Raw genomic sequence first — 16,090 nt, forward strand, 5'->3', positions numbered from 1 at the left:
GAGCTTCGCCAATACCAGCCCTCGTTCCCCGCAAGTTGGGCCCTTGGGTACCAGGGCTGCCTGTTCTTAGGTGGGCCTCCATCCGAGGACTTCCAGGATGCGGGATAGGAATCAGCCAGAGGCTAGCAGTGGTAGCTAGGATGGGAGAACGAGTCCAGACGAGGCAGGGACCCAGAGACTTGGGCGCCGGAGGAGAACCGGAGGCAAGACAGGAGGCGCCCAAGCAAGAGCAGGCCAGAGCCTGAGAGGCCAAGTCCAGAATAGATTCAGCAGCATGGTCAGACAAAGCAGAGGTCAAGCCAGAGATCAATCAGGAGACGTGGTCAGGCAAGGATCAGGTAGAGGTACAGGAACCAGGAAGAAGGACCGAAACAGGAACCGGGAACGAAGACAGGATCATGTACTAGCAACAAGGAGCAAGAGGACCTGTTGCCAAGGCGAGCTCTGACTGTCAGGCCTGCCTAATGTAGGCCCAAGGAGATGACATCACAAGGACGGGCTGGCAACCTTAGCGTGACGCGGGCCCTTTAAATAACCAGGGAGGTGCACATGCGCACCTGGGGAGGCCAAATGGGAGGAGCAGATGGCGTCGTCGTCTTTACCGCATTTTGGGGCCTGTCAGCAGCAAGCAGAGCCGTGAAGAGGGGGGCAGCGCTGGAGGTGCTCCCTCCGCATCGCTGGGAAGCCAGAGCCCGCCCCCAGCAGGGTGGCGGGCTGGGTAAGGAAGGCCGGTCACGAGCTCCACGACCGGCCGACGCAACAGTTTTTGTGTGGGGCAGGAGAATGGATCTAGGGCCTTGTGCTCACAACACACAGAAAACCTCCTCCACTTCACTCCACAGGACTTTCTAGTGGAAGGCTTTCTAGAAGCCACCAGGACCCAAGACACATCCTCTAAAAGATCAAGAGGCTGAGAATTAACCTCTCAACATCCAGGCTGTGATGCTGCAGCCTTCCTTGATCTTGCATGATGAGATCTGAGGAAGTCCCCAGACTGATTGGTTTCTGGATGGACAACTCCTGAAGGAGTGGAAACCAGACCTGTCTCAGCCAATGAGGGACTATGAGGATCATAGTCCCTCTGTCCTTGCGAAGCTTTAAGAGAGTCTTTGCCATTAATGGAATCGGAGGATACGCATACAGAAGACCCTTGCCCCAATGATTGGCAAGTGCCGCCGAGACTGGTTTGCCACCTGACCTGTACAGGGAGCAGAACCAAGGCACCTTCCTGTTGCAGGAGGATGTGAACAGATCTACATCCGGGCTCCCCTAGAGGTAGCATATCCAATTCACTAATTCCTGGTCCAGGGACCACTCGTGTGTCTGAAGGTTGACTCAGCCTGTCCATTATCACTTTCTCTGTTCCGGCGAGGCACCATCCTGTGGGATAGGCCCATGATCAGATCTGGACCATTTCCTGACACTATAGGTGTGATCCTGTGCCTCCCTGCTGGTTGACATACCACATGGCTACTTGATTGTTGGTCTGGATCAGGACAACTTTGTTGAACAGCCAGTCTCTGAAAGCCTATAGCATGTACCTGATTGCCCGAAGCTCCAGGAAGTTGATTTGGCAAGAACATTCCTGAGCAGATTACAGTCCCTGGGTGATGAGCCCATCTACATGAGCTCCCCACCCCAGGGTAGATACATCCCTAGTTAGTACAATTTAAGTAGGGAAACTCTGAAAGGAAATCCCCCATTCTAGATTGGAAAGTATCCACCACCAGGATAAGGAGTTCCTGAGAGACGAGGTGACACTGATGCAATCCTGGAGGCTCTGAAAATTGGGCCCCACTGTGACTTCAGGGTCCACTGGGCTCTACATGTGTAAGTGTGCCAAGGGAGTGACATGGACGGTTGCGGTCAAGTGGCCCAACAGCCTCAACATGTGCCAGGCTGTTACCTCCTGGCTCTGTTGAGCTTCTGCCACAATGGTCGCCAAGGCAATGGCCCTTTGGCGTGGCAGAAAGACCCTGGCCTGATCCGTGTCTAGCTGCTCTTTCCCCAGAGCCAGAAGCAGATGAAGAAACCCTGCCGTGCTGCTGCTCTTTCCCCAGAGCCAGAAGCAGATGAAGAAACCCTGCCGTGCTGCTGCTCTTTCCCCAGAGCCAGAAGCAGATGAAGAAACCCTGCCGTGCTGCTGCTCTTTCCCCAGAGCCTGCGGCAGATGAAGAAACCCTGCCGTGCTGCTGCTCTTTCCCCAGAGCCTGCGGCAGATGAAGAAACCCTGCCGTGCTGCTGCTCTTTCCCCAGAGCCTGCGGCAGATGAAGAAACCCTGCCGTGCTGTTGCTCTTTCCCCAGAGCCTGCGGCAGATGAAGAAAACCCTGCCGTGCTGCTGCTCTTTCCCCAGAGCCTGCGGCAGATGAAGAAACCCTGCCGTGCTGTTGCTCTTTCCCCAGAGCCTGCGGCAGATGAAGAAACCCTGCCGTGCTGCTGCTCTTTCCCCAGAGCCTGCGGCAGATGAAGAAACCCTGCCATGCTGTTGCTCTTTCCCAAGAGCCTGCGGCAGATGAAGAAACCCTGCCGTGCTGCTGCTCTTTCCCCAGAGCCTGCGGCAGATCAAGAAACTCTGCCGTGCTGCTGCTCTTTCCCTAGAGCCAGAAGCAGATGAAGAAACCCTGCCGTGCTGCTGCTCTTTCCCCAGAGCCTGCGGCAGATGAAGAAACCCTGCCGTGCTGCTGCTCTTTCCCAAGAGCCTGCGGCAGATGAAGAAACCCTGCCGTGCTGCTGCTCTTTCCCCAGAGCCTGCGGCAGATGAAGAAACCCTGCCGTGCTGCTGCTCTTTCCCAAGAGCCTGCGGCAGATGAAGAAACCCTGCCGTGCTGTTGCTCTTTCCCCAGAGCCTGCGGCAGATGAAGAAACCCTGCCGTGCTGCTGCTCTTTCCCCAGAGCCTGCGGCAGATGAAGAAACCCTGCCGTGCTGCTGCTCTTTCCCCAGAGCCTGCGGCAGATGAAGAAACCCTGCCGTGCTGTTGCTCTTTCCCAAGAGCCTGCGGCAGATGAAGAAACCCTGCCGTGCTGCTGCTCTTTCCCCAGAGCCTGCGGTAGATGAAGAAACCCTGCCGTGCTGCTGCTCTTTCCCAAGAGCCTGCGGCAGATGAAGAAACCCTGCCGTGCTGCTGCTCTTTTCCCAGAGCCAGAAGCAGATGAAGAAACCCTGCCGTGCTGCTGCTCTTTCCCCAGAGCCAGAAGCAGATGAAGAAACCCTGCCGTGCTGCTGCTCTTTCCCAAGAGCCTGCGGCAGATGAAGAAACCCTGCCGTGCTGTTGCTCTTTCCCCAGAGCCTGCGGCAGATGAAGAAACCCTGCCGTGCTGCTGCTCTTTCCCAAGAGCCTGCGGCAGATGAAGAAACCCTGCCGTGCTGCTGCTCTTTCCCCAGAGCCTGCGGCAGATGAAGAAACCCTGCCGTGCTGCTGCTCTTTCCCCAGAGCCTGCGGCAGATGAAGAAACCCTGCCGTGCTGTTGCTCTTTCCCCAGAGCCTGCGGCAGATGAAGAAAACCCTGCCGTGCTGCTGCTCTTTCCCAAGAGCCTGCGGCAGATGAAGAAACCCTGCCGTGCTGCTGCTCTTTCCCCAGAGCCTGCGGCAGATGAAGAAACCCTGCCGTGCTGCTGCTCTTTCCCAAGAGCCTGCGGCAGATGAAGAAACCCTGCCGTGCTGCTGCTCTTTCCCAAGAGCCTGCGGCAGATGAAGAAACCCTGCCGTGCTGCTGCTCTTTCCCCAGAGCCTGCGGCAGATGAAGAAACCCTGCCGTGCTGCTGGTCTTTCCCCACAGCCTGCGGCAGATGAAGAAACCCTGCCGTGCTGCTGCTCTTTCCCCAGAGCCTGCGGCAGATGAAGAAACCCTGCCGTGCTGCTGCTCTTTCCCCAGAGCCTGCGGCAGATGAAGAAACCCTGCCGTGCTGCTGCTCTTTCCCCAGAGCCAGAAGCAGATGAAGAAACCCTGCCGTGCTGCTGCTCTTTCCCAAGAGCCTGCGGCAGATCAAGAAACCCTGCCGTGCTGCTGCTCTTTCCCCAGAGCCTGCGGCAGATGAAGAAACCCTGCCGTGCTGCTGCTCTTTCCCCAGAGCCAGAAGCAGATGAAGAAACCCTGCCGTGCTGCTGCTCTTTCCCCAGAGCCAGAAGCAGATGAAGAAACCCTGCCGTGCTGCTGGTCTTTCCCCAGAGCCTGCGGCAGATGAAGAAACCCTGCCGTGCTGCTGCTCTTTCCCCAGAGCCTGCGGCAGATGAAGAAACCCTGCCGTGCTGCTGCTCTTTCCCCACAGCCTGCGGCAGATGAAGAAACCCTGCCGTGCTGCTGCTCTTTCCCCAGAGCCTGCGGCAGATGAAGAAACCCTGCCGTGCTGCTGCTCTTTCCCCAGAGCCTGCGTCAGATGAAGAAACCCTGCCGTGCTGCTGCTCTTTCCCAAGAGCCTGCGGCAGATGAAGAAACCCTGCCGTGCTGCTGCTCTTTCCCTAGAGCCAGAAGCAGATGAAGAAACCCTGCCGTGCTGCTGCTCTTTCCCCAGAGCCTGCGGCAGATGAAGAAACCTTGCCGTGCTGCTGCTCTTTCCCTAGAGCCAGAAGCAGATGAAGAAACCCTGCCGTGCTGCTGCTCTTTCCCCAGAGCCTGCGGCAGATGAAGAAACCCTGCCGTGCTGCTGCTCTTTCCCCAGAGCCTGCGGCAGATGAAGAAACCCTGCCGTGCTGCTGCTCTTTCCCCAGAGCCTGCGGCAGATGAAGAAACCCTGCCGTGCTGCTGCTCTTTCCCCAGAGCCTGCGGCAGATGAAGAAACCCTGCCGTGCTGCTGCTCTTTCCCCAGAGCCTGCGGCAGATGAAGATGGTTTTACTATTCTGATTGACTTATATTTCTTGATTGTATTCTTTTGAGGAATAGTGATGTTCTGCTTTTCCATTATTGCACTGCATACAGAGTCTGGCTTGTTGTAGTTTTCAGCTCAGTTTTTGTCTGCATATGTATGTATGCGTGTAAGTGTATGTATGTTAGTGTATGAGAGACAGAGAGAGCATGTGTGTGGGAGAGAGACAGAGGAAGCATGTTTGTGTTTTGAGAGAGACACAGAGGAAGTGTGTGTGTGTGTGTGTGTCTCACACACACGCTTACTTTATCTCTCTTTCACACACACACACACACATGATCCCTCCGTCTCTCACCAAGAACATATGTGTCTGTTCGTGAGAGAAAGGGCGCCTATTGTGTGTGTGCGTGCCCCCAGTCTACGACAATCTTAAGATGACAGATATGGAGAGTGAGAGATTTTTAAAATCCTTATTGTGTTATTTGATGTGTCTGCTGTTTTGAAATATTTTATCGATGTTTAGGAAATTTTAAAATTATATATTGGGGGGGGGGGGGGTACCAAAGGAAGTATCCACACCAGGTGCCAAATATTTTAGTTTTGCCTCTGCTCCCTACAGCCAAGTCAAAACCCCGTCCCCAGAGTTGACTAAGGAGCGGGCTGGGGCTGGGGAGTTCTCTACTGCCCGGGATGGCCGCGGAGCTCTGATGGTGTTCACGGGATCGAGGAGGCGGAGGATAGTACTTCATTTGGTGAAAGAAAGACTTCCTGGGCCCAGGCCTTGACGATCTCCTGGAGGAGAAGGCCGGGTCTGGAGTACTGGTGAAGAGCTGTTGGAGGTCCTGGAGCTGGGCCACAACATCCTTCACCCTGTCCCCGAAGAGTACACGAGACGTCAGCGAGTCATTCCTGTACCTCTGGTTCCAAGGTTCTCAGATCTGAGGCCTGCAGCCGTGCCGATTCCCACTGGAGAGACCCTCGATGCCATCTCGAAAACATCGAACGTTGCACAGACTTCGTGTTTTCTGCCCTCCAGACCCTTGTGTACCAGTGAAAGGAGGGTGTCTTGCTGTGGTTGAGGCAGCTGCTCAGCCACCTCCTGCACCTGCTTCCAGTTGTCCCATGAGTATTGGCTCATGTAGAGCTGGTAGGCAGCGATGTGGCACCTTGGAACCCCTTCCTCCTAAGAGCATCCATTGCTCTGTGGTCCTTCTCCAGAGGCACCAAGGAATGGGTCCGAGAACACTTGGCCCTCTTGAGGGTGGATTTAACCACTACCGACTGGTGGGGCAGCTGACACTTATCAAATCTGGCAGCCTTCTCAATGAGGTAAACCCCGTTTGCCTTCATATTCACGGGAGGCACTGTGAGAGGGTGTTCCCAAATCCTCAGCAGCAACTCCTTATGGATCTCGTGTACTGGAACTGCCATGATCTCCTTAGGAAGCTCCACAAACTGAAGAATCTCAAACATTTTGTGCCTGGTATCCTCCTCAGTCAAGAGCTGGAATGGGATGGTCTCCACCATCATCCTCACAAAACCTGCGAAGATTAAGTCCTCCGGCGGAGACTTCTTTCACTCATCTGGAGGAGAAGGGTCTGAAAGGGAGAACATCTGAATCCTTAGAGAAGGATTACATCTGATTATCCCCCCAGGAGTCATAAGGACCCTCATCCTCACTGTATGCCACTGGGGATGGGGGCCTAGGTGCTTGGCCTACATCCAGAGATGCAGGCACCAATGGAACTGGATGGGGGACCACAGGCCTTGGCAGAGCTTCCTCCCTGGAAGAACTGGCAAAGTCCACCGTATTGGTAGGGGAGGTCTCGGTGCCCCACATAAGTGGCAACCCCGGATGTCATGTGATATCCCCAGGCAGAGGATGTATACATCATGAGGATCAGTGATCGACATGGTCCTTGGGCACTGGGGGCAACATCAAAAACCGGATGTGGCCATGAAGAGACGAATCAAAAATGGAGAAAGGATGAGACAATGGCGGTGGGTGGTGATGGCTGATGGGCAGCGAGGTACCGCCACGTAATGGGAGGAACCAACCACGAAATGAAATTTACCCAAACGCCGAAAACCCTGATGGGACGCTATGGGGAGGCACCAAGAGGGACCCTGCGATGGACCCACAAAAAATTGAAGTTTTGCACAAGGCAAAAAGCCAAGATTTTTTAGCTCAATCAAATTGCGAGGCTCACAGTTCTGTGGAAAAAAAGAGACTGAAGAGGGACCTTGCATCTGATGATGTCACCCGGGTGTGAGGAGGAACATCCTGTTTGTCCTCGGAGAATGAGACAACTGGTGGGGGCCTGAGGGAGATGGAGAGGGAGTGGAGCTTGATTGGATCAACCCCCCCCAACCTAAAAGGTGATATCCTTCCCTTGACTTGCCCTAACTGTGCTAGTGATTTAAGTAGAATACTGATTTCTTGCCTAAATTACTTTCTTTGGCCTTAGAGGCAGACCTTCCATTCGAGGCCTGAGGTGAAGTGGCTGGGCAGAATGGGGAAATCTTGCACAGATCCTGCTGTCTAGAGAATCTCCTCTCTATGTTCTCTCTCTTTTGTACTTATTTATTTAAAGGATGTCTGTTCCCATATTCCAAGGTTCTCAGCGGATTCCATGCACGTGCACATAATGTTTAAGGACAAATAAAAATATACAAATTAAGACGGTATTACAATACAGCACAAAGAAAACTAATAAATATAACAATATCAAAACAAAAAGGCAGCACACACTTACCTTCTTACCCCACAATTCCCGGAGCCGCATATTTCTCTGGTGCTCCTAAGTAAATAGGATTAACCAATCAGAAACCGTTTTCTTCCAGGCCAGGAAATGCAATGAGAGGGAGGGGAGAGAGAGGAAGGGGGAGGGGCAGAAAGGTTGGAAGTGAGAGAGCGGCAAGGTAAGGAAGAGGGAACTAGAGGGAAGAGGGGTGTGACAATACAGATACTAATTAGACCACACATTTTTTTACAGGTTTTAGCTGACAATGATCATAAATGCACCATTTCTGTCAGTAATGCTACTGCTCAATAACAGTTTCATTAAATAAATAAATAAATAAATAAATAAAATAAATCCTAAACGCTTCAGGAAACTGCTGTGACGGAACCAAGGTCCCGCAGCTGTCAGTGGCAGAAAGAATATTGTCACAAGAATGTGGCTCCAGAGAAGAGAGTTAGGACTCCACGCCGCTGGGAGCAGACTAAGGATAAGGGTCAGTTCACCTGCCAGGGCAGCAGAGGGCACTGCAAGGAAGGAAAAATAGGGTGAGAGGAAGTGATGTCGCTATACCCAGAAGGTTGCTGGGTAATGAAGTTCCACGGGGACAGGAGTCATTCAGACAATTAGAAGAAAAGGCCTGTAGAAAAACTGGAAAAGGACAACAGATGCTGTAACTAGAGAGTCAAGGAGCTGCCAAGAAGAGCCTGTCAGATGCAGGAGTCTGCCAGGGGGGTAGAACAACCAGAGAAGCAAGGACTGCTCAGCGGGAGAGCAGGGTCACCTACAGCGACCACTCCAGGCGGGCAGAGTCTTTCAAGGAGCCTGGGGAGCTTCTCTCACTGATGCTTCTTATGACTATGGGCAAATACTGTGGAAGTGGTTAAGGATGTGGTTAGTGCAGTTAGCGAACTTGGATTTAAAAAGGTTTGGACAAGTTTCTGGAGGAGAAGTCCATTAGCTGCTATTAATCAAGTTGACTTAGGGAATAGCCACTGCTATTAATTGCATCAGTAGCATGGGATCTTCTTAGTGTTTGGGTACTGGCCAGGTTCTTATGGCCTGGTTTGACCTCTGTTGGAAACAGGATGCCGGGCTTGATGGACCCTTGGTCTGACCCAGTATGGCAATTTCTTATGTTTTTAAGTGTGGGTGAACCGGTAGAGGTGTCAGCAAACTCGTGATTACAAGTAAGTGCACAAGGATTTTCCTAAGCAGGGGATGTGCCTCCAGGTATAACAGAGTTATTATGCACATATGTCACAATTATTTAATATGTTAAATATATGCATGCAGTTTTTGTGTTCACAAATTTTTATTAAGAATAAAAAAAAGTACAAGCAAGCACCTGATGCACATCAAGCACACATAAGTAAATCAAATACACTCTGAAATGTTTAATATTTTTATATAAAGCCTCCTACCCCATCAGAAAAGCAACCTCACACCCAAAAACTAATTAGTCCAAAAACCTGGCGCAGCCCCCCACCACACACACACACATACACACACACACACACTCCTTCCTTATAAGCCATTAGTTCACAACACACAGCTAACACTGAACATGCATGCTCATCTTCATAAGTTATAAATTGGAATAAGGCACATTACAATATGGGATGTGTCTTAAGTCATTTCTAAAAATAATTCCCCATTATAAGAGACAATTTAGAACTTCAGTACGAGTTTTTGGTGGCAGTGAATGTTTATAATCTTCCCAAATCTCCAGAAACCTTTTCTTTTCTTCCCAGATGTAGCCTGCTACTATAAACCTTGTTCCTGCCCCCATGACCTTATCATGTGTTGGATGCCTTACAATGTGGACTAAGCTGCGTCTGGATCTAAGTGATGTGTTTTGGACCTGCAAAATAGGGTTTTCAACTCTGCTGGGACTGCAAGCCACTGCAGCCAAAGTGAAGGAATATAAAAATACATAAAAAAAACCTCCTGTGTGCTTTCCTGTGAATGACAAATGTTCTGCAAGAACCAATATCCAGCATTCACAGTGTTAAGTTGTGAAAAGGGATGTACTGTTCAGCCTGCCCAGAGACAACACTGCATAGTAAAAGGAATGCTGGGAGACCATTTATGGTAGAAAAGACACAATTTGGCTGGCTCTGTCTGTGTGTGCAGGGCGGGGACAGCCAGGAGTTGAAGCAAAGTGCCAGGAAGAGAGGAGTTAAACTGGCAGCCCTGCAATCAGTTCTTCTCCTAAAAAGCTTATTATCAAGAGGGAGAGACAGAAGTCTGCACTCTAAGGAAACAGAGAGACAGCCAGCTGTTCTTGCTTCATAGATGCGCTACAGGTAAAATCCCAACAAGGACAGAGGAATCAGGAGCTGAGAGACTGAGAGAATTCCTTTCCAGAGATATCCAGGCCAAGGAGCACATGGCTGGATCACTGTCCTAAGAGATTGAGTTAATTAATCTAAACTTTGCACAGAGAAGGTTTATTTCCTTGCCTTTTGTCACAAATTCAGCTGAAATCAAGCATAAACCCATGCTGGCAGGTACATTCTCCAGACTTTTCTGTTTGGGACAGGTGATATTGGGGTGGATCTGTTCCCCACCCCCTTTTTTTGAGTATTCAGGGGAAAAGACAATTTTTGAAATCTGTGTGTTTCACTGCTTTCTCCCCTCCCAATTTTTTCTCTATTAGATGTCCCTATTTTTTAATTATCCCTATGAGTATGTTGGTTGCCCTGACTAACAGGCCATGCCCAGTGTTATTTTTGCATTGCTTGATATAAAATAAGAAAACTGTAAGTTTATATTACACTTCTGTGCAGTACTTTTCCCATTTAATGTTCTGGTTGGATTTACTGTCTATGTAAGCAATGCTAGCAAAAGGGTTAATAATTACTGTTTTGTTCTGGTGTGATGATTTTATCCGGTCTGTGGTGCCACAAGTGACAGTTTGTTTGGGAAGGGCACAGAACTGTGGTATCGGTGCACCCCACCACAAGCATAGGGGTAATTCGTAGTTCAGAAAAAGGGGGGGGGGGGGGCAATAGATATTCCCAAGGATTCAAAATGTTCCATCTGCATTAGACTGTGTAGAGAAGGAGACTCAGCCTCCCACCAGTCCCATAGAATCCCTTTCTTGCTTATTAAACATACTTTCCTAACGAGCAGTGTAAAGGCCTAACCTATAAGCTCCAGGGCTGAGGTATCGTCATATAAAAATACTGTTGGAGTAAACATAAGTGGCCCCCAATAAACGACTCAAGAAACATTCAATTTTCCTTCGATATAAGGGAACAATGGACATATTTGCAGGAGCAAATAGAGGTTATTTGCTCCTGCGAATACATGATTATTAATATTTTATTGTTTGATATTTAATGATGTATACATATTATTTGAAACCCATGTTCTCTGTAAAGCCTATGGCTGTTAAAATGTTTTTCTGGTATTTTAAAATGTTACATGTAAAGCTTGTTGCTAATTTATTGTTACACTGTAAACCGAGGTGATGTATTCCTATACGTACCGCGGTATAAAAGAATCTATAAATAAATAAATAAATAAATATTCCCTAAAGAGCTACTCCCTTCTGACGCAGGTCCTTGCCCTACTGCAGGGGTGTCGTTACCTCTGGGCACCAGGGGCCCATGCCCCGAGTCTCAGCTGTCCCTCCAGCAGCTTGAAACTCGATCCTGCCCCTGCCTTTCTCTCCCTCCCTGTAAAGCAGAAGCCTCTTGCCGCAGTGCTGGCTCCTCCTCACGTCCCCTCCCTGCCTGTGCGGTCCCCGCTGCCCGAGCCGCGGGGGCCCTAACAGGAAGTGAGGGGGAGTCAGCACTGCAGGGAGGGGATGCTGATGGGGGAGGTGACTCCCGGTGGGGTCAGCAGGGGATGGGATTAGGGAGAGAAGAGTGCAGACTCCCAGGAAGGGAGGAAGGAATGGAGCAGGGGCGATGCCCCAGATTCGTACGTAGGAGAAGAGAACTGGACTTCCCAGACTGGGCAGAAAGAGTGAGCCCTCCCAGATCGGGTGGGGAACTCAGGTATGTACAAGGACAGCGGGCTCTCAGAGAGTGAGTGGGAGAGTGGGGATTAGGGGGAGAGCAGGCACGCAGAGATTGGGTGGGAGAGTATGGATTTGGGGATTGGAGGGAGAACTCTTTCTCAGATTAAGTGAGAGAGTAGGGAGGGGGATTACGGTGAGAACAGTCACACAGAGATTAGGTAGGAGAGAGGGGGCACTCAGAGATTGGGTGGGAGAGTATGGATTTGGGGATTGGAGGGAGAACTCTTACTCAGATTAAGTGAGAGAGTAGGGAGGGGGATTACGGTGAGAACAGTCACACAGAGATTAGGTAGGAGAGAGGGGGCACTCAGAGATTGGGTGGGAGAATATGGATTTCAGGATTAGAGGGAGAACTCTTACTCAGATTAAGTGAGAGAGTAGGTAGGGGGATTATGGTGAGAGCAGTCACTCAGAGATTAGGTAGGAAAGAGGGGGCTTGGAGATTAGGATGAGAGCAGGCACTCAGAGATTGGTTGGGACATAATGGACTTGGGGATCTGGGAGAGGGGCAGATTGTAGGAAAATATCAGCCAGGGGGATTTTTTTTCTTCTTAAACAGGCCCATGTGATTGAATGACTCCTAAAAGCACAGCAAGCTGGCCCTAGAGAGGTTCATTATGTGACCTGGAACACGTCTGCCTCTACTGTCAGACTTGAGCTAAAACATCTCCAGCACCAGGGCTGCTCGCCCCTTCCCCACTTTCACACTTGCCTTCACCCAACCCTCAAATTCCTGCTTTAATCCCCCAACCCAGCTCTGCAGCACCTTGCAGTCCTGGTGATCCTGGGACGGCCCCAGCCAGTCCCTCTCTCCACAGCTTTTTCTGTTTATCTGCAGGTAACCTCAGCTTACCTACAGCCTGCGGCTGCTGCATTGAGCTGCTGGGCTCTGCAGCACTTTGCAGTCCTGGTGATCCTGGGAGGGCTGCAGCGTGACGGCCCCAGCCAGTCCCTCTCTCCACAGCTTTTTCTGTTATCTGCAGGTAACCTCAGCTTACCTACAGGCTGCGGCTGCTGCATTGAGCTGCTGGGCTCTGCAGCACCCTGCAGTCCTGGTGATCCTGGGAGGGCTGCAGTGTGAGGGTCCCAGCCAGTCCCTCTCTCCTTCCCAGCTTTTTCTGTTTATCTGCAGGTAACCTCCGCTTACCTACAGGCTGCGGCTGCTGCATTGAGCTGCTGGGCTCTGCAGCACCTTGCAGTCCTGGTGATCCTGGGAGGGCTGCAGTGTGACAGCCCCAGCCAGTCCCTCTCTCCTTCCCAGCTTTTTCTGTTTATCTGCAGGTAACCTCAGCTTACCTACAGGCTGCGGCTGCTGCATTGAGCTGCTGGGCTCTGCAGCACCTTGCAGTCCTGGTGATCCTGGGACGGCCCCAGCCAGTCCCTCTCTCCTTCCCAGCTTTTTGTTTTAAACTCTACTGAATTCACTGTAAAAACCCCTCCGTTTCTTGTCCCAGGGGCAGTGCTGTTTTCAGTCACAGTGCTCCCTACCACTGCCTGCACCACCTTACTTCCCCTTCTTCTGCCTCCGAGGCTACAGACAGGCAGTTTCAACCGGATGGAAACAGGGACCGGCAATAGACTGCATTTTATTTTCTCCCTAGGAAGGGACCTGGGGCTGTCAGCTCATCCAGTTAGTAAAAAAAAAAAAAGGAGGTGGGAGAGCCAGGAGGGCAGGCTGGGGCCAGGACACTGCAGCAGGTACCTGCCTGCTGTCTGCCTTTCCTCCCTCCGAAACTGAAGCCCAGCACATCTGCACACACAGACAGGGACCGAGCTGCTAGTGCAGTTGAGCCACAGGGAAAGCAGAGAGATCTGTGAGGAAATGTCAACTGACCACCATGACCAGCCCGCCAGGGCATGGCCGATCCCCCGATAGGCCAATCCGTCCCTGGCAGGCACTCAGAGATAGGGTGAAAGAGTGGGGACTTGGGGATTAGAGGGAGAGCAGGCACTCAGAGATTGAGTGAGAGTGGGGATGGGGATTAGAGGGAGAGCAGGCACTCAGAGATAGGGTGAAAGAAAGGGGACTTGGGGATTAGAGGGAGAGCAGGCACTCAGAGATTGAGTGAGAGAGTGGGGACTTGGGGATTAGGGGGAGAGCCAGCACTCAGAGATAGGGTGAAAGAAAGGGGACTTGGGGATTAGGGGGAGAGCAGGCACTCAGATTGAGTGAGAGTGGGGATGGGGATTAGAGGGAGAGCAGGCACTCAGAGATAGGGTGAAAGAAAGGGGACTTGGGGATTAGAGGGAGAGCAGGCACTCAGAGATTGAGTGAGAGAGTGGGGACTTGGGGATTAGGGGGCGAGCCAGCACTCAGAGATAGGGTGAAAGAAAGGGGACTTGGGGATAAGAGGGAGAGCAGGCACTCAGAGATTGAGTGAGAGAGTGGGGACTTGGGGATTAGGGGGAGAGCAGGCACTCAGAGATTGAGTGAGAGAGTGGGGACTTGGGGATTAGGGGGAGAGCCAGCACTCAGAGATAGGGTGAAAGAAAGGGGACTTGGGGATTAGAGGGAGAGCAGGCACTCAGATTGAGTGAGAGTGGGGATGGGGGATTAGAGAGAGAGCAAGCACTCAGAGATAGGGTGAAAGAGTGGGGACTTGGGGATTAGGGGGAGAGCCAGCACTCAGAGATTGGGTGGGGAAAATGGGATTTTGGAGAAGGAACAGGGATTGGGAAAACAGCAAGGGCTCAGCCATTGGGTAGGAGCATGAGTGTAGGTGCGTTATGGGCTAGGAAGTACGAGATGAAGAAGTGGAAGTGAAATGGAGGGTCTAAAGGGTGGGGAGGGGTCGAGATATGGGGTGGAGGGCTGAGGACTGGGTGAGAGGCAGTGGAAAGGGAAGGGGTGGGCCTGGGACAAGGAGGAAGTGAAAGAGAAGTCATGGAGAGATAAGAGACTGAAGGCAGATGAGAGGAGGGGCTCGTGAGGGATGCCAGGCAGAGGAGAGTCGCTGAGGGCTGGTGAGGGGGAAGTAGGTAGTGGTTGGAAGAGGGGGGGAGGAGTGAGAATGGGGTGTGAAGGGCTGAGAAAGGTGAGGTGAAATGAGGCAGAAAAGTGATGAAAGGGAAAGATCAATGTCAGAGCAGGAAGGGGAGAAGGAGGAGAAACAGAAAAGGAAAAGGAGACCCTGGAAATTAGGAGAAGATGGAACAAAGGATGGGAGGAAAAAAAACCTTAGTGGCTGCACTGTGCCTAGCGAGATTCTGCTGCTCTGCACTTGAGGGCACCTGGGCTATTTTAGCATTTATTACAACCTCTCTATCAGGAAGCCCTAACATCCCTGTTCTCTTAGTATCCTTTGAAGATACCTCTCTCCGAACCATGCGCTGCTGAGCGACTGTCGGCTTTCCCCTTTGTTCTAGTCTAAAAGCTGCTCCACCTCCTTTTTAAAGGTTAGAGCCAGCAGTCTGGTTCCACTCTTGTTACGGTGGAGCCCATCCCTTCGGAAAAGGCCCTCCCTTCTCCAAAATGATGCCCAGTTCCTAACAAACCTAAACCCTTCTTTCCTGCATTCTCGTCTCATGCTCGCAGGATGAGAGTCTCCTGCCCTTGGGGTCAGGCACATGGAACTCAGAGCACGTCTGAGAATGCCCCCCTGGAGGTTCTGAATTTCAGTTTCCTACCGAAGAACCTAAGTTTAGCCTCCATGACAGTGAGCTCCTCCCTAGCAATCTCTAAAACCTTATCTAAGTGGTACATGAGGTCTGCCACCTTCACACCAGGCAAATTACCAAGTGTTTCTCACGCCCACCAGCCACCCAGCTATCTATATTCCTAATGATCGAATCACCAACTATGATGGCCGGCCTAACCCTTCCCTCCTGGGCAGTAGCCCTGGGAGACTTGTCCTCAGTGCGAGAGGACAACGCATCACCTGGAGAGCAGGTCCTTGCTACAGGATCACTTCCTGCTCCTCTCTGACCAGGAGACCTTCCTGATCCAAGGCAGCCAGACTGGAGTTAGGACTTGGCTACTATGTCCCTGAAAGGCTCCTCTATCTACCTTTCTGTCTGCCTCAGCTCCTCCAGGTCTGCCACTCTGGTCTCCCGAGATTGGACTCGTTCTCCGAGAGCCAGGAGCTCTGTGCATTGGGTGCACACATGCAACATCTTACTAACAAGCAGAAAGTCTTTTATGTGACAGTCGGTGCAAAAGACTGGATAGCTCCCAACTTACTGCTGGATTAATGTTTATATCTTCATTTTATTAAGTTGCTAACATTTTTAAAGCTGATTTAGGAGTAGGTATGTCTCCCAGTTTAAGGAGTTTTAAATTATTTGGTGTTTTTTAAAATCTAAGGTTTTAAATTAATAACTCAATGACTCTTGTTAGTTTGTAAATGACCAGCAATAAGACATTTTCCTCTTAATTGAAGAGGTGACGGGTGGGGGAGGCGGAGATCTATTTAACCGAAAAAGAGCCATGGGTGGGTAGGAATCAAACTAGTGATTAGTTGTCCAGGATCCAGTACTCTCACCTATTCAGATCGACTAAGTGATCTTTGAAAA

The 16,090-nt window shown here is 51.2% G+C and overlaps 1 protein-coding gene across 1 annotated transcript in view; it reads right to left on the bottom strand.

The window, feature by feature from the left end:
• Nucleotides 1-16,090, bottom strand: part of WDR97 (WD repeat domain 97) — a 378,285-nt gene that overhangs the window by 36,294 nt on the left and 325,901 nt on the right. The window contains exon 24 of the mRNA XM_029587226.1: nucleotides 7,561-7,605. Coding sequence (XP_029443086.1) covers nucleotides 7,561-7,605 — 45 coding nt within the window. The remainder of the gene's footprint in view (nucleotides 1-7,560; nucleotides 7,606-16,090) is intronic.

The sequence above is a fragment of the Rhinatrema bivittatum genome, chromosome 2, assembly GCF_901001135.1.
Source record: "Rhinatrema bivittatum chromosome 2, aRhiBiv1.1, whole genome shotgun sequence".
NCBI lineage: Eukaryota > Metazoa > Chordata > Amphibia > Gymnophiona > Rhinatrematidae > Rhinatrema > Rhinatrema bivittatum.